This window comes from Orycteropus afer, unplaced genomic scaffold (genome assembly GCF_000298275.1).
Source record: "Orycteropus afer afer isolate SDZICR_OR568_19922 unplaced genomic scaffold, OryAfe1.0 scaffold00177, whole genome shotgun sequence".
In the NCBI taxonomy this organism is placed as follows: Eukaryota; Metazoa; Chordata; class Mammalia; order Tubulidentata; family Orycteropodidae; genus Orycteropus; species Orycteropus afer.
The window spans coordinates 6,188,903-6,211,160 of record NW_006921764.1 but is presented as its reverse complement, the minus strand read 5'-3'; the positions used below and the strand labels follow the sequence as shown (position 1 = coordinate 6,211,160).

The 22,258-nt window shown below is 40.3% G+C and overlaps 1 protein-coding gene across 1 annotated transcript in view; it reads right to left on the bottom strand.

Moving 5' to 3' along the window:
* The window catches only part of ANO4 (anoctamin 4), a 737,041-nt gene that overhangs the window by 74,001 nt on the left and 640,782 nt on the right, over positions 1 to 22,258 (bottom strand). Inside the window, exons 18-22 of the mRNA XM_042781823.1 lie at positions 16,206 to 16,288; positions 11,567 to 11,707; positions 8,295 to 8,459; positions 5,879 to 5,915; positions 3,322 to 3,433 (exon numbers count right to left, since the gene is read on the bottom strand). Coding sequence (XP_042637757.1) covers positions 3,322 to 3,433; positions 5,879 to 5,915; positions 8,295 to 8,459; positions 11,567 to 11,707; positions 16,206 to 16,288 — 538 coding nt within the window. The remainder of the gene's footprint in view (positions 1 to 3,321; positions 3,434 to 5,878; positions 5,916 to 8,294; positions 8,460 to 11,566; positions 11,708 to 16,205; positions 16,289 to 22,258) is intronic.

Genomic DNA, 22,258 nt, shown 5'->3' with positions numbered 1-22,258 from the left:
TTTTTATGAATAGAAAGGTACACAATATACTATATACTAAGACAAACATTTGACTGACATTAGGTATGAACTGAACCTTAACTAACTGTTCCAACTTACATACAAATTTGACTTAAAAAACAGATAGGAACAGAATTCTTTGGTAATTTGGGAACTGCCTGTATATACTATGGTGTTTACACAATGTTCAAATTACATAATGTCCTATTTATCAGAATGTATCATGTATGTTAAGCGATGCATGACTATATTTGACTAGAATTACATGCTAGAGTAGGTAGTAACTAAGAAGACGCTGCACTCATCTCGTCAAAACTCTGTACCTGTCCTTCCCTGTTTTCCATCTCCTCATAAATGCTTCCAGAGATAACGAGATTCAGGGACATTTCCACTAAACAAAGAGCCCCTTGAAACTGACCAAACATGCAATCAAGATGTGCTGATTATCACTGGTGACTGAATTGCACAAGTTGGAAACAAAGTAAAAAATCACTGGTGGTTGGAAAATTTGGCCTTGGAGACAGAAATAATGCTGGAGATCATATGATAGAATTTTGCAAGACCAACAAATTATTCATGGCAAATACCTTTTTTCACACCACAAACAGCAGCTATACACATGGACTTCACCAGATGGAGTACATCAGGAATCAGATTGACTACATCTGTGGCAAGAGGTGATAGAGAAACTCAGTATCTTCAGCCAAAACAAGGCCAGGAGCTGATTGTGGAACAGACCATCAACTGCTCATTTGCAAGTTCAAGTTGAAGTTGAAGACAATTAAAACAAGTTCATGAGAGCCAAAATATGACCTTGATTATATCCCTCCTGAATTTAGAGACCATTTAAAGAACAGATTTGATGCACTGAACACCAATGACCGAAAACCAGAGGAATTGTGGAATGAGGTCAAGAACATCATCCATGAAGAAAGCAAAAAGACAGGAAAGGAAGAAAAGACCAAAATGGATGTCAAAAGAGACTCTGTAACTTGTCCTTGAGTGAAGAGTAGCTAAAGCAAATGGAAGAAATGACAAGATAAAAGAGCTAAACAGATTTCAAAGAGCAGCCAAGAAGACAAAGTCAATTATTTTAATGAAATGTGCAAAGACATGGAGTTGGAAAGCCAAAAGGGAAGAACATGCTCAGCATTTCTCAAGATGAAAGAACTAAAGAGGAAATTTAAGCCCCAAGTTGCAATACTGAAAGATTTGATAGACAATATATTGAATGATGCAGGAAACGTCCAAAGAAGATAGAAGGAATACAGAGTCACTGTACCAAAAAGAATTGGTTGATGTTCATCCATTTCAGGAGGTGGCATATGATCAAGAACCAGTGGTACTGAAGGAAGAAGTTGAAGCTGCACTGAGGGAAGTGGTGAAAAACAAGGCTCTAGGAATTGATGGGATACTCACTGAGATGTTTCAACAAATGGATGTTGCATTACAGGCACTCCCTTAGCTATGCCAAGAGATTTGGCCAACTGACTGGAGGAGAGACATATTTGTACCCATTCCAAAGAAAGATGATCCCATAAAATGTGGAAATTATCAAACAATATCATTAATATTGAGTGCAAATCTTACTGAAGATAATTCAAGAATGGTTGTAGCAGTACATTGACAGAGAACTTCCAGAAATCCAAGCTGGATTCAGAAGAGGACATGGAACGAGGGATATCATTGCTGATGTCAGATAGATCTTGGCTCAAAGCAAAGAATATCAGAAAGACGTTTACTTGTGTTTTATTGACTATGCAAAAGCATTCGATTGTGTGGAACATAACAAATTATGGGTAACATTGAGAAGAATGGGAATTCCAGAACACTTAATTGTATTCATAGGAACTTGCACATAGACCAGAAGGCTGTCATTCAAACAGAACAAGGGGACACTGCATGGTTTAAAGTCAAGAAAGGAGTGCATTAGGGTTGTTTCCTTTTACCATACTTATTCAATCTGTATGCTGAGCAAATAATCCGAGAAGCTGGACTATATGAAGAAGAACACAGCATTGGGATTGGAGAAAGACTCATTAACAACCTACATCATGCAGATGATACAACTTTGCTCGCTGATAGTGAGGATGACTTGAAACCCTTACTGATGAAGACTGAAGACTGCAGTCTGCAGTATGGATTACACCTAAAATATAAAGTATGGATTACACCTAAATATAAAGGAAACAATCCTCATAACAGGACCAATAAGCAGCATCATGATAAATGGAGAAAAGATTGAAGTTGTAAGAGACTTCATATTACTTGGTTCTACAATCAACACCAATGGAAGTAGCAGTCAGACATTGTATAGCATTGGGCAAATCTGCTGCAGAGGACCTCTTTCAAGTGATGAAGAGCAAAGATGTTTCCTTGAAGACTAAGGTGCGCTTGACACAAGCCATGGTATTTTCAATTGCCTCATAGGCATGTGAGAGCTGGACAATGAAAAAGGAAGACTGAAGAAGAATTGATGCTTTTGAGTTGTGGTGTTGGCTAAGAATGCTGAAAGTACCATGGACTGCTAAAAGAACTAACAAATCCATCCTGAGAAGTGCAGGTGAATTCTTCTTGGAAGAGAGAATAGCCAGACTTTGTCTCACCTACTTTGATCATGTTATCAGAAGGGACCATTCCCTGGAGAAGGATATCATGCTTGGCAAAGTGGAGGGACAACGAAAAAGGGGAAGGCCCTCAATGACATGGATTGACACAGTGGCTGCAACAATGAGCTCAGGTATAGCAAGGATCGTGGGGCTGGCACAGGACCAGGCAGTATTTCATTCTGCTATATACATGCGGTCACTATGAGTTGGAGATGACTCAACAACACCTAACAACAACAACAGAAGTCCCTCCTAAGTCCTCATTAGTGTTGAATGTTGAAGCTTCCCAGGGTCCTCTGACATGCTCTTTTAGCCCCTTTTCTTGTTTGGATGCTCCTCCTTCTTGTCTGAAGATGGGGGACTGGGACATGCTACAGGCCGCCTTCCCCTTTATATTACCTGCTCATGCAAGTGTGAGAGCCAGGTGTGCGACTCAGGTGCAGACAGAGCCCGGATATTTTAGACTCATAATTCACATGTGCAGATTATTTTCCTCTATTTGTTGTAGCAATAAAAGCTGAAGAAGTGCTTTTCAGTGCAGAAGACTAACTCCCCGGGATGGAAGGGGAGGTGGTTTTGAAATAGAGAAAGGAAAGGTAGCAGTTAGTTTTCTCTTTGCACCCCAGAGGAGGAAACTCTCTGTCACCCATGGCTGGTGATTTCAGAGCACTCTGCCCTGGTCTGAGGAGATGTAGAGGGATTGGGGTCTTACCTTCCAAGGAAGAATGCGATGTAAAACGTGGAGCTGTTCAGATTGACAAACTGAAAAAGAAACATTTTCAGGGTGAAGCTGTTCTCCCACTCGGACTCTGTGCGAGGCTGTTCTGTGGATGAAAGGGAACAGAGGCTGAATCTGATCCCATCTCAGACCCTCTCTCCCCTCAGTGGGAGCAGAGGCATCCTAAGAAGGCCTGCAGATGCTGGGTGATGGAAGAGGGTCCCATGGGATCCTCAAGCTCGCAGACCATCCTCAAGAAGAGTTTGGTGGGAAGTGGCCAGCGAGGGGATTGAATACCCAGATTGTAATACTGTTACAGGATGCCTGGAGGCCTGGAGCAGATACAAGGGGCCCCATTCCCAGTTCTGGCTCCCTGCAGTAGCCTTTCCTTTTGCTACTAATCTTTGCATTGGGGTAGGGCCTTGTGGAGTCAGGTTTATGCTCAGCTCCTGTAATTGCTCAGTATCAACATCTATTTCTGGTGCAATGCCAGATGCTATTTGGTATGAGGGAGTCAAACACCCACATCAGAACGTGAGGTGCATTTGACTCCTTTGCCTTTTACCTTCATCCACCGTTTTCCATTTTCATGGTCCAATACTCAAGAGGTGACCTCATCTCTTGAGGTTTTACTCTCTATGAACTAGGTGTGTCTTAACATTTCCTGACTTCAGTCAGGGGCCAATTCTCATCCCCTACGTTTCAATATCTCATAAAGCAAACATTCTTTAGCAATTGGGATATGAACCAAAAGATGGCCCTCAAGATAGAACCTCCAACTGGAAATCTCACGTCAAATGCTCTTATCCTTCCCTAGAAGCTGCATCCTCACCTCAAGCAATGCCAAAGAAAAAGTATTTCGTGCAATAGCATTTTATGTTTTCACATTTCCTGAGCTTCTAACTGCTCATTTAAAACTTCACCCCATCAGTTTTATTTCCAAGAATTATAACTCAAAATGCTCCCTGGGAGCACACCTGAGAAGGGAAAGACAGACAATCTGCTTTAGAATGGGTTATACGTTAATTTCAGAACAAGGCTGTAGTGCTGCAGAAGGCAGAAAGGACAAAGGACTCTTAAAGAGGTTTAGCTTTATTTCACTTCTGCTTCTGAACTCCTGCTTCTAAGGGAAGGTCTCCTGGGTTGTCAGTCAGCTCTCAGGAGAAACATCTGGCTTACCAGTATCCCAACCATGGATGAACCAGGGAAGTATTTTCACCAGCATCTTTGACAGCCTGGACCAAAGCCCCACTGGACACAGCCTGCCAAAGGGAAGTTTCTTCTTCCAGGGACATAAACCTCTTTCTGTCTTTCTGGGCATGGGGTGATGGTGATGGAATATTTCAATGACTTTAAAGGAGATAAGTAAAGTGCCTGGGACACAGAAGGACTCAATAAATGGTATTTATTATTAGATTATTATAAATAAAAACACTTTGTGATATTTTAATTCTGGGAAAGCTATATTTGGGAATGAGCTAAAACAGGTTATGTGTGGGAACCTGTAATTTTCTCACACTGCAAAGAGTGACTAAAACAAAAAATCAACTGCTGTCGAGCCAATTCCGACCTCATGGTGACCTGATGTGTGTCCGAGTCGAGCTGTGCTCCACAGAGTTTCCAATGGCTTATTTTCTGAAAGCAGATCACCAGGACTTTCTTACAAAGACCCTCTGGGGGGACTTGGATCTCCAACCTTTCCATTGGCAGCCAAGAGCATCAACTATTTGCACTATCCAGGGACTCCAAATGACTAAACAAAAAAACTTACTGCCGTCGAGTCGGATCCGACTCATAGCGACCCCTCGTTGGGTTTCCGAGGTGGTATCACTATGGAAGTAGATTGCTCAGCCTTCCTTCTGAGGAGTGGCTGGTGGGTTTGAACCACCAGCTTTCTGGTTAGCAGTCAAAATGCCTTAGGCACTATGCCAAATGACTATTACCTTATTAATAAAATTGGAACAATTTTTGTATTTTGACAATGTGGTAAATGTACAACTTAGAGCCAGCTATCAGATTGTTCTGGTGCTTACTGGGGTCAGCAAAATGCTCTCAGGAGTGACTTGTTCAAATGAATGTTATTTCTACAAATGTCACTGATGGCTTGCCTGCCTACATTCTTGGGACCAGTCCTCAAAACTAACTTTAATATAGTTTTATATATCATGAAAACTGGACACAGCTTTAATTAACTACTACTGCTAGGCAATAGCAAATGGACAATTTTATAAATGATACTAGGCACTTTATATACATGCAGTTCTGTGATTTTTTTGTGCATTAAGAGGAAATCTATTTTAAATCACATTAGCTTATGATAGAGATGATGTTTATGGCAGGTTTTAAAGCTTTAGATAGGAAAAAAATCCCTCCAGTTACTAGCTATTTAAAGCATGTTCTTTGAAGGCAAAGAGCAATGCAGGCACACATTTCAACATACAGGGAATATTTCTTCTCAGTAGTTTTTCAGAAATGAACTCTTCATAGCATCTTTGAAAAGATATTTTCCAGACCAAAATACTGTACAGCAAAGTGAAAAGGTTCCACTTACCTAAATTTGTCAGAAGAAGTGCAACTTTTTCATAGAGCTATAAAATAAATTTCATACATTTAGTAATAGAATTGTAGATGTTCTAAAATGCATAATTATAAAGGAAAGAGATAATCAAGTCATGATCAAACAATGAAAACCTTTTGAACAACTGTGTCCTTTCAGGGCAAGAAAGAAATGTACAAGTTCCCATTTCACTGATTTTTAAATCACTTATTACTTTGGGGTGAATCATTCTGTGGCACAAGGCTGGCTGCCACTAGTTACCAGCATGCAATGCAAAGTGATGCTGGGCAAGTCAGAGTCTTCCTGGATCATAGCAGCTTCCATGTAAAATCTCTAAGGCCTGTTCTAACTATGATTCTGCAATCCTATTGTTCATGAGAACTACTGTATATTCTAGATTATAGCATTTATAAATGATGAGATGATTGAACTTTACTGGAAACTCCCAGAGCTTATGGCACTCTGCTTTTTTTTTTTTTATTTACCCTGAACTGCCACTCTACTTAATTATGTGTATGTCCACAAATAGACTGTAACTTCCTCTAGCACAGCGGCCACATAGTGGACATCTGCTATTTCTAGTACATAACTGATTGCTTCCATCCTGGCCATCACCCAAGCTCTCTTGTTCTGGTAATTGGGCCTCTGTTGAAATCACTCCTCTCCACTGCCAGCATGTGGCTTGGGGAACCAAAACCTTCCTCTTGCCCCAGAAATGAACACATGATCCAACCAACATGACACTCAATTCTGAGATTTTTCTAGCAATGGAAAATGAAAGTTTACTTTCTACTGACACTGCCAACAGGAAAGATGATATAAGTCTGGAGCTGCTGGCAGCCCCCTTTGGTGGAGCTTGAGTTGGACCCAACATGGAGAAAACCATGCCAAGGGATGAGCAGCTTCAGGTCCTGATGAGGACCTTTGAATCACTGGAACCACTGGACCCAGATATACCTAAGCCCTAGACTTTGGGGACATGACCCACGGGTTTTTTCATTTTTTTTTTTTTTTTTTTTTAAGTCAGTGGGACTTGGGTTTAGTTAGAGACCCCTCATTTCTTTCTTTCTTTTTTAATTTATGGTGCTTTGGGTGCAAATTTATAGAACAAAATTTGTTTTACATTCAGCAATTTGTGTACATTTAATTTCAAGCCCCGATTATCATCCCTGACCATAACAAACTCTCCTCCCCTTCCCCGTCCCTGTGACTATGCCCTCCCTGTGCCTTTCTTCACTATGCATTCCTATCTGCCCAGCTTTTCCTCTTTGTGAATGCTGCCCTTCTGGTGCCTCACGGCTGATTGCTCTAAGGGGTATATCTCCCTAGTGTAGGTGTTCTGCATGTAGGTCTTTCTAGTGTCGGGCTGAGAGTCAATCCAGGGGAGTGATTCCAATTCTAGGCCCAAAGGGTACTCTGCGTTTTCATTAGTACACTGGGTTCATCCCTAATTCACCCATCCATCTGGTAAACAGAGGGTCCTAGTAGGGAACCTAGGCAATGTGAGTAATGGCGTGTGTGCATGTGTGCATGTGTATATGTGTGTGTATGGAAGTACAGAGGGTACAGTTCAGGGCAATCTTGTCAAGATGTTTAGTCTGAGCAACTACAATGGAGAAAACAATAAGGAGAGCCGATTTCAGAGAAGGGATCAAGAGTTTGGGTTTGAACGTGTTAGGTGAAGACAGTTGAATAGGAGGTTTGATACATGAATCTGGGGCTCAAGGAAGAGATCTGGGCTAAAACATACATTTAAAAAAAATCTGGAAATCAATCATTCTGTATAATACTGACTACCGTCCCATCATACAGAATCAAAGCCAAGACTATTGAGTTGTGTGACATGTCCTGAGCTGGGGCCTTTGAATACATCCTTCTTCTAAATCTCCAAAAAACCCAAGGAGTATACCAAAACCAGCTGCTATTGAGTTGATTCAGACTTATAGTGATTTGTGTGTGCCACAGTAGAATTGTACCCTATAGGGTTTTCAATGGCTGATTTCTCAGAAGTAGAATATCAGGCCTTTCTTCTGAGTTGTCTCTGGGTGGACTCAAACCACCAACCTTTTGGTTAACAGCCAAGTATGTTAACTGCTTGCGCTACCCAGGGACTCCAAAGGGTATATAGCATTATCTTATATAAATGAGGGATTGTTACAAATAGGCAGAGTTGTTAATTGAGTGCTTTGCCCAATCTCTCACTGCAGAAAATCCTGGAACCTAGATTTGAAAGAAGACTTCTAAATTCCTGAACCTGGGTGCATCTTCATGCCAGGTACTTTGCAAGGCATCTATCTGTGTGACATGGCAGAGCACCTCTCTGAGGCCAGGTTGCTTTAGTCACAAGAAAACTACCACCTGCAGTCCATATATTTTTATCCATTTGCTAGTTACATTGCAGCTCACTTACCACATTCAGCAACATAATGATACAAAAGTTGATGCACACGGCAGTTCCTGTGGTTGCCACCTGAGAGTTATTCCTGATTAACGCCCACTTAAAGGCCGCGAAAGTGCTGACAGTCACCACCCGGTAGATGACAATCCCAAACACGGCAGCGATCACCACGCAGATCTGGCAGAAAGATAGAGGAGGCCCATGAGCAACCTGGCGGAACGTTTTCTGGAGGAGGGCTCAGCTACCTGGGAAACTCTCTGGTTAGAAAAGGAAGTAAAGCCGTGGTAGTCCCGACTTAAGAAACCACAAGCTGCACACTTTTCATTGTGGTTAATACTTGTTCTTGCCCGTTTGTAGTTTCTTTGTTATTCAAATAGGACAACTGTACTGGTTAAAAGTTGATAATCAGTGTAGATGATGGTGTAACACTTTATTAAGCAGGATATTGGATTGGATGAAGAAAAATTTATTCTGGAAATCTGATCATTTCACTCCTGTGTTCCAAACTATTAATTGGCTTGTTGTTGTTGTTATGTGCCGTCGTGTCGGACCCGACTCACAGTGACCCCTCCTTGGGTTTCCGAGGCCCCATCTTCCTTCCGAGGAGTGGCTGGTGGGTTTGAACCGCCAGCCTTCTGGTTAGCAGTCAAGGGCCTTAGGCATTATGCTATTTGTTACTCTTAGGATAAAAGTAAAGCCCATAATGTGTCCTTCAAGGCATTCTCCCCTCCCCCAGGAACTCAAGGTGTGCTGGCCTTCTCTCATAGCTTCAAAAGGGCTTGTTGTTGTTGTTGTGTGCCGTCGAGTCGGCCCCGACTCATAGCGACCCCTCCTTGGGTTTCCGAGGCAGTATCACTACGGAAGTAGGATTGCCCAACCTTCCTTCCGAGGAGTGGCTGGTGGGTTTGAACCGCCAGCCTTCTGGTTAGCAGTCAAGTGCTTTAGCCACTATGCTACCAGAGCTCCTTCAAAAGGGCTAGGGGCTCTTAATCTTCAAGGCTGTTTCCTTTGCTTAAAATGTCCATCCACCCATTCCTTTGCCAATTGCGCATGTGTATGCACACATCTGTGCACACACATTAACACACACACTAGTTAATGCCAACCTATCCTTCACTTCTGAGGTTAAAAGCCACTTCAAACTTAAGGCTTTTCATGACCTTGGGCTATTTTTCCTTTTTATGATACTTATGGTTCTCCTTTAATTCACTGTTTATAACAGTTTGTTTGATTATTGTTAATCTGCCCCACTAGACAGTAAGCTCCATGAGGGCAGGAATGGCATCTTTTTTGCCTACCACATTTTTTGCAACACCTTAGCATAATTATGGGCACATAGTAGGTGTTCAGTTACTTGCTGTTGAATGAACCAACTGTGTGACAGGTACCTAAGATCTTCTTAGTCAGATATATACACAGACTGAGTCATCTTTCTTGAAGATTTATGGCATTTGAAAATAATATGGCATGTCTCCTATCCCTGTGAAATGAGAACCAGAGGCTCCAAAACATTGTGTGACTTTCATTAGGTGACTCGGCTGGCACTGCACTGGGCAGGGCAGTGTTTGCTCTGCTGTGTATAGGCTTGCCATGAGCTGGAGATGGCTCAACGACACCTAACAACATTGACACCTAACAACAACAACAACATTAGGTGACTCATCTAGCACATCTTCAAATAGAAAAGTTAACTCCCTTAGTTGTCAAGACCTGGATCTTAAGGTCGGGACTCAGGCTGATCTCTTTTGCTTTAGAGAATCCTTTCTTCACAGCAGCACTCCTCTCTCTGGAAAACTCTATTTTCTGCCTATTTCTGGTAGCATAGTGGCTAAGGCACTTGACTGCTAACCAGAAGGCTGGTGGTTCAAACCCACCAGCCACTCCTCGGAAGGAAGGTTGGGCAATCTACTTCCGTAGTGATACTGCCTCGGAAACCCAAGGAAGGGTCGCTATGAGTCGGGTCTGACTCGATGGCACATAACAACAACAACAACACCTAAGAAAGAAAAGGAGCTCTGGTGCCATAGTGGTTAAAGCATTCAGCTGCTAACCAAAAGGCTGGCAGTTTGAACCCACCAGCCCTTCTGTGGGAGAAAGATAAAAGATGAGGCAGTCTGCTTCTGTAAAGATTTCCAGCCTTGGAAACCCTATAGGGCAGTTCTACTCTGTCTGAAAGGATTACTGAATCAAAATCAACATGATGGCAGCAGGTTTCTATGGACTAAAGGTGAAAAAAGCCCTGGTGGCACAATGGTTAAGTCCTTGGCTGCTAACTGAAAGGCCAGTGGCTCAAAGCCATCAGTTGCCCTGTGGGAAAAAGATGTGGCAGTTCACTTCTGTAAAGATTACAACCTTGGAAACCGTATCGGGCAGTTCTATTTCTGTTTTACTAAGGGTGACATTATTATGCTCTAAAACCTTGATCTGAGCTGAGGGACTCTGGGAAAGCTACCTAACCTTTCAGTTCTTTTTTGGCAAAACTAGATAGATGGTGTAAACTTGCTGGGGTCCTATCTTCCAGCTCTAATGGTCCAGGATGTAGATTTATACATTTGCTATTTGAGAGGTAGGAGGAAGTATCCTAACCACCCCTTATTGTTGTAAAATGATATTTCATTTGACAAATTGTCAGAAATATCATTTTGCTCTGTATCAAAGCTGATCATAAAATTAGTTCTTTTTAGGAAAAGCTAATAAACTAGTTTTAAATTAGTGTTTTTCAAACTGAGAGCAGGAGATCAATTTTAGTGGGCTACAACCAGCATTTAAAAAAAACAGTAATAGAACAGAAAAGATCAGAATGTATGGCTATTTTAAAGGTGAGTATTGTTTTAGTTATTATATTCAGTTTGATACATGTATTTGCATAGCAAATATTGGGTTAAGATGGAAAATATACTTCGTGCTACAAGGACATGGTAAAACATGATTTGAAAAGTGCTGTTGTAAGCCCTGCCATATTTTTAGTTCCTTTCAGTAAGGATATAAGAGGCAAGTGGGAAGAACAGTGGATTACCAGTCAGTGTGAGCTCAAGTTCCACCTTGGCCACTTCCTGGCTGACCCTGGGCAAACCCCACACCTCTGGAGTCTCAGCTGCTGCAGCTGTAGTGTGAGGACACCAAACCACCTCTGACCACCTCATGGAGTTGCCATGAGGCTGAAATAACATAATGTGCAAAAATGTTTTATAGAACTACACACATGTCTAATAGTACTATTGCTGTTGTCATGCTATAGTTTGGTACTTTATGACACAAATATTTAAAAAAAAATAGTTTCAAACCATAAAAAATATTCCAGATGCAGAAACGATGAGTCTGCTGCATTTATCTGCAAATGCTTGATAAGGTTCTGGCTTTCCTGAAATAGGGTTCATCCGTTCCTTCTTGGAATATTTGGCTTCAAACTGGGGCCGTATTTCTTCCTAGAGAACAAACACATTTTTATGCATTGAATAGGTGCTCACACAGTAAGGAAAACATCTCCTAATACTCTACCATAAAACAACTACCATACAGTCAACCATGAGGTGGGTGTGAGAACCAAGTTTAAATGTTTGGAAATTGCCCACTTGAAGAACATCTAAAGGATGGAAATCTAGACTTATTATCATCAAAAGCCAATGTAGTTTAGAGTAACAGTTAAGTTCTTCTGTTATCTTATTAAACTATGCTTATAGAAACTAAGAATATTAGCTTAAAAAGGACCCTAGATATTGCTCCCAGGAGTCGCTAAGTGGTACAAACAGTTAAGCACTTGGAGAAGTTGGTGGTTCAAACCCACCTTGGAAGGAAGGCCTGGTGATCTGCACTTAAAATCCTACAAAGTGACGGTTCTACTCTGCAACAACACATAGGGCTGTCCTGACTCGGAATCATTCAACAATTCTTTCTGTGAGTTATTATGACAATGTAACTCTTAGTTTTCTTCTATAATTTTTTCCCCTACATTTTTAGATTGAGGCAGCTAAAAACATGGTGAAGTGATGTTTTTAAATAAGAGCCTATGGGAGTCATGCACCTTTAGTCAATATATTTTAAATGTATTCTTAATTGACTCTGAAAACAAGCTAAAAACCTTTCCACTCTAGCTAATATCAAGGCTCCTCCTACTCAAAATCAAGCTGAGATTTTATTTCATTGAGCCTCATTCATATGTGAACAGTTTCTGATTAAAAAGTTATTATGGGATTAGGAAAAGGTAATTAGCAAGACAGTATGCTAAAGTGGTTCTGGTTAATCAAGTACATGTTCTATTTGAGTGTGTTGAAGTGGAGGGAAAATGAGCAGAAACGCTGGTACAGAAGATTGAGTTAATCCAGGCAGAAATGAAGAATGGGGCACTGTTGGTAGCAGCTTGCCTGTTAGTTTGAAGGACAGTCTTCATGTCAGTTCAGCCTGCCCATGTGAGAGGATAAGCTCAATGCTGGACTTAATTTCATAGCAGGTAATGGCAAAGGACAATGGGTGATACAGTTATAACCAGGTTCTGCCTTCTTTCATTTATTTTTAGGCAGTTGCACAGATATAACAGAACAAACCTAGAATCTTCTATATTTTGGGAAAACTCAAATTATCAGGCTATATAAGTGTCATCAAAAGGGAGCTCTGGTGGTGGTTAAGTGCTTGGCTGCTAACTGAAAGGTTGGTGGTTCAAACTCATCAGCTGCTCCATGGAAGAAAGATGAGGCAGTCTGCTTCTGTGAAGATTACAGTCTTAGAAACTCTAAGGGGCGGTTCTACTCTGTCCTATAGGGTTGCGGTGAGTCAGAATTGACTTGACAGCAATAGGTTTGGTTTTGGTTTTAAGCATCATCAAGAGTTGTTGAGATAGACATCCAGGAATTGAGGTCAAATATAGAATGAAGGCTGCATTGCTGGGTTACCCCTAAAGAAGGCATGCAATGAGTCTAGGCTTTTCTGCATAGCAAACTGAAAGCCAAGGACTAGAAGTAAGAGCATTTTCACAATGAATCTCAAACTGAGACTGGCACCACACATGTTACTGAGATAGGCTTCTGTATTGAGGTATGTTGAGGGAAAGAATGGTTCAGCACTCCAAGATTTTAAACAGGGGCCAGGAAGATAGAAGGCTCCAGATATATACCCACTGCCATCGAGTCAATTCTGACTCGTAGTGACCCCCAGTGGGTTTCTAAGGCTGTAAATCTTTATGGAAGTAGATTGCCTTAACTTCCTCCCACAGAGCAGCTGGTGGATTTGAACTGCTGACTTAGTTAGCAGCCAAATGCCTTATCTACTATACCACCAGAGTTTCCCTGGATATATAAGGGATATGTTTAACCTCAGGGTACATAGTCAGGGACCCAAAGCAAGTGCCAAAGTTCCTTAAATAAGGTTACTCTGTAGAGATGAAAAGGGAAAATTTAGTCACACCTCTTTTTAGAGATGAAAACAGTCCAAAGGTGAAGTAATTTGTTTAAGGTACCACTGTTACTGAGTACTGATTCTGATTCCCAGGAATGAACATTTTCCATTCCACCAGGACATCACTCCCACGAACACACATAATAAGAAACTTCAGAATGGCAGCCCCAGGAGGAAGAAAGCCTGGCTGCGCTAATATACTCCATAAACTGTCTGGGCGGCTTCTTCAAACCCAGAAAATCATTTTCTGGAGAATGTTTTTAAAAGTGTAAGAGAAACACTTACCAGGAGAACAAGGATTGCTTAAAATCTCAGTACCATTTTCAGATCTAAAAACTACTCAGATGTGTTCATGAACGTAAGGAGAAAAGGGAGCTATCATGAATTATGATTTGAAGGATCTACTCGATGGCAAACAACAACAACAACAACAACAACCCCCAAAACAGCTCAAAAGTAGCTGATCTATTGGCACAGTAAAGCTCTAAGAAATGGAACTCAGGGGAAGTAAGAGATAATGAATGAGAATATGGATCAGCTGTCAAGGGAAGCAGGGGTCGAAGGGGAACTGTTTTGTTTTTTATTACTGCTGTCTGCTTCTTTTAATAGCAACGTTACTCTGGGATGGAACAACATGAGCTCATGGCTTAGATCTTTCTAAATATCTTATAAAGGGTCTCAATGGCTTAAATAACCACTGGTGTATGGGATGGCTAATTTTATGTATCAGCTTGGCTAGGTTATGATTCCCAGTTGTTTGGCCAAACACTAGTCCAGTTGCTGTTACGGAGTAGTTATCTGTGATGACATCAGTTGGCCTTAAGTAAAGTAGATTACCTTTCATAATATTATCTAATGCAATGGAATAAAATTGATCAATAGAAGGCTTTAAGAGCAAAAAGGGAGTTTCCCTAGGGTGTGTTCTGCCTCGAGACTATAAATAGACAGTTTGGCAGCATTCTCTCCTTCCTCTTCCCTTAACACGACCTGCAGAGCTTGGGACACAAGCCTGCAGGAGTTTCCAGCCTGTCACCTGACCTTCAGATTTTGGAGTTGGCAGTCTCCCATGAGTGCTTGAGGCAATTCCTTGAAAAATCCTCACAACTGGATAAATAAGCAACATCAGGATATATGGAGAAAAGATTGAATTGTCAAGGATTTCATTTTACTTGGATCTACAATCAATGCCCTTAGAAGCAGCAGCCAAGAAATCAAGTGACATATTGCTTTGGAACAATCTGCAGCAAAATACCTGTTTAAAGTATTAAAAGGTAAAGCTGTCACTTGGAGAACTAAGGTACAGCCAGTCCAAGCCATAGTATTTTCAATCACCTTATATGCATATGAAAAGCAGGACAATGAACAGGGAAGACTGAAGAAGAACTGATGCCTTTGAATTGTGTTACTGGTGAAAAATATTAAATACACCATGGACTATCAGAACAATGAACAAATTTGTCTTGGAATAAGTACAGCCAGAATGCTTTTTAGAAGCAAGGATGATGAGACTTCATCTCACATCCTGTGGTCATGTTATCAGGAGGGACCAGTGCCTGAAGAAGGACCTCACGCTTGGTAAAGCAGAGGGTCAGCAAAAAACAGGGAGACCCTCAACAAGATGGAGTGGCACAGTAGCTGCAACAACAGGTTCCAACGTAGCAACAAATGTGGAATGGCGCAGGACAGGGTAGTGTTTCGTTGTGTTGTACATAGAGTCACCATGAGTTATAACTGACTTGACACCTAGCAATAAAAACAATTCCTTGAAATCAGCCAATTAATCAATCTCTAATATATACCTATACATATATATTCTGGTTTTATTTCTCTAGAGAACCCTGAGACAGTGACCAAACATACATAGTTCTTCAAACTTCTGAGAAGAATGGGACAAGAAGAGAGTATTGAAACCAAACATGAAGTTAGGAGACAGCACAAGGTATTGGCCTAAAGGTGTGTAAAGACAGGGAGATAGGCCAGGGAATGGGAAGTCTAAGAGACCAAATTTGCCCCCTCCCGACAGTTCTCCCTGGAGCTGCCTCTATTTTTAGCTATAACCACCAAAGAGGGCTTGAGGAGTGGCTTCTCCTCATCATTCATCACTTGATGCAATACTTCTGAGCCTGTACAATCTAGGTACTGTTGTGGGTACCAGATACTCACAGAAACGTTTCCTTGGAGTGACTCTCTTAGGAGGTTTGTTTCCACATGCTGAGTCATAAAACTAATACTCTCTCTGCTTAAGAAAGTGGTTAATAAAGAATACTAAACAAACTGTACTACCAATTCTTCTGATGCCTCTATCTACAATTGAAACGCTTAACTTAGTCATGGGATTTTTTTCCACCAAGAAATAAAAAAAATTCTGCCCATCCATTTCATTTGAAGGCCTGAAATGGCCTTCAAAGATAGGTATTGAGAACAGTTTATGAGTAAACTTGACTTATATCTTAAAGCAGAGGGTGCTGAGTCAAAAGGAGCATGCGTTTCTCTGTGATTCACTTTTTAAAAAACTCTGAGGGAAATCATACAGACCTCCTCTTCCTCCCAGTCTATTAAATCCCAGTCATAAGCAATGACTGCTCTCCGTCTTTTCCAAAACTCCAGGAAAACTGTTGCTGGAACAAAAAGAGAAAGACAAAGACATTTTCAATAAAAGTAAAATGATGCTGTTAAGTATGTCACCAAATAATGAAGCCATTCCAAAAAAAAAAAAAGACAGTTGTTTGTGTAAGCATCCTTGAATATCAGAGTTTCTGCATACCTAAACATCATTTAACAAAGACCATTTTAGGAGCTGTATCAAACATAGTGAAAAATTAGACACTTCATTTGGAATGAAGCTGGTTTTCAAGTTGAGGCAGAACAGATTTAGAATGAGAAAGCTCCCGAGTCGTGAGAATATGAAAAACTGGGTTACCTAGATCTTTCTAATTGATAGAACATTTATTTAAAAAAATCCAGGGAGTTGGGGGCAGAAAAGCAAAAACAAAACCTGTATTTCAGGTATTCACATGTATTTGATTGGCAGGGATTTCTTGTTCCCAAAATACTCATCACAGCAAATATCTACAGAAGGTATATTTCACTATTTTATTAAAAGAAGCTATTTTATTTGAAGAAGGGGTCTTGTTGTTCCACTTTTTCTACTAATTATCTCTGTTGTTACAGTGAAGGCAAAAGTGTTTAAACCCGTTAAGGACCTTTTCCAGCAAGCGTGGGGAGCCGCCTTCCCCACCCAGGGAAATTTGGGGTTATCCGCATACAGCCAAAGTAACTTCCTATCAATCAATTAAAAACAATCTACTCAAATAAATTATTGAGCATTATACAGGAACACAGACAGATAAAAAAAAATGACTTTTTCCTGCTGCCTTGAAAGTCACCGAAGGTATGAGTGCTCAAGCACATATACACGTATTCTGAGGGTGACTGGAGGTAAAGATATAAAAGAGATACCCTGGGAGAGAGAACTGGTAGATGTGTCATTTCTGTTGGGTCTTGTGGTAGCTAGACTTGCAGAGGGGAAAAATACATCATGTTTGTAATCAGTTCCATGGGGAAAAGGTGACTATCCAAGTGTCCATTCTAAAGAAAGAAAAGCACTTTCTTCTTTTCTATTCCCACTTGTTCTTGTCCTATCTCCCTGTTAGTACCATCACCATTAGTATCATCTGTAGGCATAGAAAATATACTTTTAGAATAAGTAATGAGTAAGGTAGAGTAATAGTTAAGAACTTTCTGGCTTGTGAGCTAGACATTCCTGGGTTAAATATAAACTATGATACTACGATACCCAGTGAGCAGTTCTACTCTGTCCAATTGGGTTGCTATGAGTCGGGACTGCCTCGATGGCAGTGGGTGGATGATACTGTTGGCAAATGAATTAACTTTTCTAATTCTCAATTTCCTGCAGTACAGATATACAGGTCCACAATCCCTAATCTGCAATTCTAAAATTCAAAATGCTATAAAAATTCAAAATTTTTTGGCCTGTTTGAAAACAGCAATCTTCCTTAATAACATTTTAAGCCATGCCTTCTCCACAGAATGCATGACTTTGGGGTCTACTAATATGGAATGAACTGCAGGAAATGTAAACTTGAAGTCACGCAAAAGCATGAAATGGATTTCTTCAGCTCTTCTTAAAACTCATTGCCATCAAGTCGATTTGACTCAAAATGACCCCTCCTTGGGTTTCTGAGGTGGTATCTCTATGAAAGTAGATTGCCCAACCTTCCTTCCCAGGATTGGCCTTCTGGTTGGCAGTCAAATGCCTTAGGCACTACACCACTAGAGCTCCTAGGAATATTTAAATTACTGTCATGACTGTTTGAGATATGTACTGTCTGTCACACCAGGAGGTCAAGAGCATCTCCACAGCCTTCCATAATAAGAACCTGTTTTCAAATATTTGTTACAAATACCTAAGAATTATAGAGTCCTGCCACTCCCAGCTGTTGTGGATTTTTCTGTCTCCATAAACCACTTCCACTCCTTTATCCCCAAGATCTTTGTAAGTTTAAAGTTTACTTGTAGCCAAGGTCTACTTAGGAGTTCTTCCTGGGCTGTTTTAAACTTTTTTATTTGTGTTAGCTGCCATTTAAGCATTCCTGAGGCACTTATCACCATTTCAATTTAATTGTTTACTTGGAAGCAGTTCTTGGCTAATTCTAATTGGTTAAGCTGAGAGAGAGAACTTCTGTTGATCAGCATATCTGAACCCTTGTGATCTAAGTTTTAAGAGCCTTTGCAAGAAGAATGTCCCATCAAGCTTCCCTTCGCTGGAGGGGTAGCTCGGAGTGAGTCAGGCCTGGCTCACCACCATGGTGGCCCCTTTGAAAGGTTTGCAGTCTCAAGGAGCAACAGGGATGGGTCCCTCCATCCTTGGACTTGCTGGCACCTGAGAGAGAGAGAGAGAGAGAGAGAGAGAGAGAGAGAGAGAGAGAGAGAGAGAGAGATAATGCCCTGACCAGTTTACTCTTAGAAGATTTTCACAACATGCAAAGTGGTGGTGGGGTCAACACAAGTGACACCAGCATGCGTGCATGTTTGGGAGGAAAAATAAAGGTGAAGAACATCTTCCTTTTTTCTTCAGCCTCCATCTCCACCCTCCTCCCCTCACACACACTAGACTTGGTCTGAGATGAAGCACTGGGGTGGAGGAGGGAGGGGAAGCTTTGTGTTAAGTGCCTACTGGATATGCACTGTGAGTTTTTTTTTCCTTTATGGGAAAACCATTTATGCCAAGCTTTTCCCCATTTTCCATATTTATCTCATCTGGTTAGCTGTCTCTGCTTCCAATCAAAAAAAAAAAAAAAAAAAAAAAAACCAAAAATGGGAGCTCTGGTGGCATAGTGCCTAAGGCATTTGATTGCTAGCAAAGGCTGGCAGTCCAGCCTTGTGTAATTCTCTTTGCCAGCTGCACAGCTCTGGTAGCATAGTGCCTAAGGTACTTGACTGCTCACCAGAAGACTGGCGGTTCAAACCCACCAGCCACTCCTTGGAAGGAAGGTTGGGCAATCCTACTTCCATAGTGATACTGCCTCGGAAACCCAAGGAGGGGTCGCTATGAGTCGGGGCCGACTCGATGGCAAACAACAACAACAACAGCTGCACAAAGCTGACTTTTTCCAAAGTCTATGAAGAGTGAGCTCACTTAGCCTAGGTAGTTGTGTGTTTTGTTTAATTTCTTGTTAAACCTTTTGGTAATGTAATGGTGTATTTGTTGTTCTTGCAAAATGAGAGGAATACCAATAAGACATAAATGTTCCTTCTTGGGTCAGATTCTTCCAGTGAATGGGCTTAACTGATGTACATCAATTAGATAGCCCATAAGGTATTCTGTTTGTATTCATCATTTTGTTTTGACACAGTATCTGGCACACAAAGTGGGTTAAGTACTACAGTATTTGTGTTACTTTAAGTACTAAGCATGCAGGTTTCCTGGGACCACTGAGTTGCTGCTATTAAAGCTCACGTATGAAATGGCTAAAAATTACAAGTGTGCCAATTATGACTGTGTGAGCCTTATAAACAAAAGGGTAACACATAAGCTGTCAAACAGTGTTAGGTGTGTGTTTATATGTAGAGATTTGTGCACAGTGATGGTTTTATTTAAGTTGTTATGCAGTTGTTTCATATTATTATTATCTAGCAATTTTGTAAGAAAAAAATTGCAATTGATTTGTAAACATTGCCAGAATATTTTCCAGCTGGTTTGTAATTTTTAAGAGTATGTTTTTGTTTTTGTCTTTTGTGTGATTCTTGTTTTCATTTTTTTGTTGTAAGTGTAGATCTGTAAATAAAATTGCAGTCTTTAAAGCTTTAACTTTCAGGCAAAGGAAAGTAAGTGTGTACATCACAACTTGTGTGTAGGAGAGGAGGACTCTGAAGGAAAATGTCTTGAAGAGGAAGTCAGGTATCAGGTTGGAGGATTTATTTTCCTACGGGGTATGTGATTTTGTAAAAAGAAAGTATTTCTCCTGAAATTGGGAGTAGGTAAACTACTAATCAGTTTAGTTTTGTGTTATATGCTAGGTTTAAAAAAGAAAATATGTAATATAATGTAATACAAAAAAAGGTGCTTCATTATGGATTTTTGTAAATAGATTTGTTACTGAATGGCCTGTTCTCTAGCTGTGATGTTACCACTTCAAATAGGTATAATTTGAATAAATTTTGTAGGGTAAAGGATCAATAAAATTATTTTTCTTTTAAGAAAAAAAAATTCAAAATTGTTTCCTAAGTTTGACACAAACTTAAATGGTAGAAAAATCTGACTGGAACTGAGTGAGGCTATTCATAATCTCTACCCTTTTTAGTGAGAATATTCATGTATTAAAAACCAGCCATATTAATGTATTTGAATATGAAATCCTTCCTCAGACCTTCTGGGGTGCTATATAATATTATGGTATTTGTACCATAGTTCCTTTCTAAAATCTGGAAAATTTGGAACTCCAAAACACATCTGGCTCCAAGGGTTTAGCATAAGGGATCATGGACCTGTTACACCTCTTTCAGAGGCTGCTGTGAGGATTAAATGAGATTACGAATGTTCTGGGCTTGGTCTAATACTTGGCACTTAATGAGTGCTAAATAAATACATATATTTTAAGGATTAGATAATATCCTAAGCTTCTCAGTAGAAAAACTATTTCTTTTCCTCCTAGGCATAGTTACATTATACCTCCCAGTCCTTGTAGTTAGATAAGGTCACGGACCAAGTTTTGATCAATGGAAAGTAAGTAGAATGATGTGTGCCACTTTTGGAGTAAAGACTTAAGAAGTAGTTGTGTCATCCTTTGCTACCTTTCTCCTTTTGGTGGCTGAAAGGAGAAGGCTTGGAAAATCCAGAAGAAGATGCAGCCACAAGACTGAAGGAACTTGGGCACCTGAATGACCATGTGGAAGGCTGTTTGCTAGCTAGGAACACCTGGTTGGGCTTCAAGTCTGTGAGTTCTATTGAACACTAAAGTGTTGTGGTTTGTCTATTATAGCAGCTAACTTCACTCATCCTAACTAATACAGAGTTTTTCTGGAATACATAGCCATGGTTAACATTCTGCAAATAGGAAGGGGGGAAAAGAAACCAAAAACACTGAGTTATTATTTTTCATCATCTTACTTTAAGGTATTTGGTGTTATATAGGGAAACCTTCCCCTCCTTTGCATAGATTCCATTCCATGGCAAGACTGAAATGATGTATCTTTTAGTTAGTTACCATAGAGCTAACATTTCTCGTGTGTCAGGTACTGTGGTTTATTTTCTCAAAAGTCTTTTAAGGTTGGTATTATTTTCAGTACCATCTGAATAAGGAATCTGAAACTCAGAGAAGTCACACACCTAGTAAATGCACTGTTTGTTGAACTAATGAAATCTTTACAGAGACATGCTAAGAAGGTGCATGACATGACACTTCACAATGGCTGTGGAGTTAAGCAGACCTGGTTTAAAATTTAGACTCTACCACGTGCCAGCTGCTGGGTGATCTTGGGCGAGGTACATTCTCTGAACCTCAATTTCCTCCTTGATAAAATGGGGATAGTAATTATTTTCTGGTGAGTTATAAGGAATGGATGAAGTACTACATGTGAATGTGCCTATACACATGGTAGGCATTTAGTGAATGTACACCTTTCTTTTAATCATATCTGTAGATTTGTATATAAGATTTGTAAAATATAAAATCAGTATAAATATCTAGAAATAGAAGGCCAATTATAAAATTTATTAAAAAAATTGAGACAGACTTCATTCACCAATTACTGACAGCTCCATATGCAGAATCTTTGAATTTGCATTAAAATAACTACAATCTTGTTATTTTGATTTGAGAGCTCTTAGGACTTTGCTTTGTTTGTTTACTGGAGATAATTTAATTCTTGGCAACACAGAAAGTGCAAAAAAAAAAAAAAAAAAAAAATTCCATTGACTCGGTTCCGACCCCATGTGTAAAAAAAAAAAAAAAAAAAGGTGTGTGTGAGGGGGAGACAGAGGAAAAAAAAAAAGAAACCAGAAACAAAGAACAGAGGAAGATAATCTGCCTCATGACAGAGGGCTCTGCCAACATCCAACTCCCTAA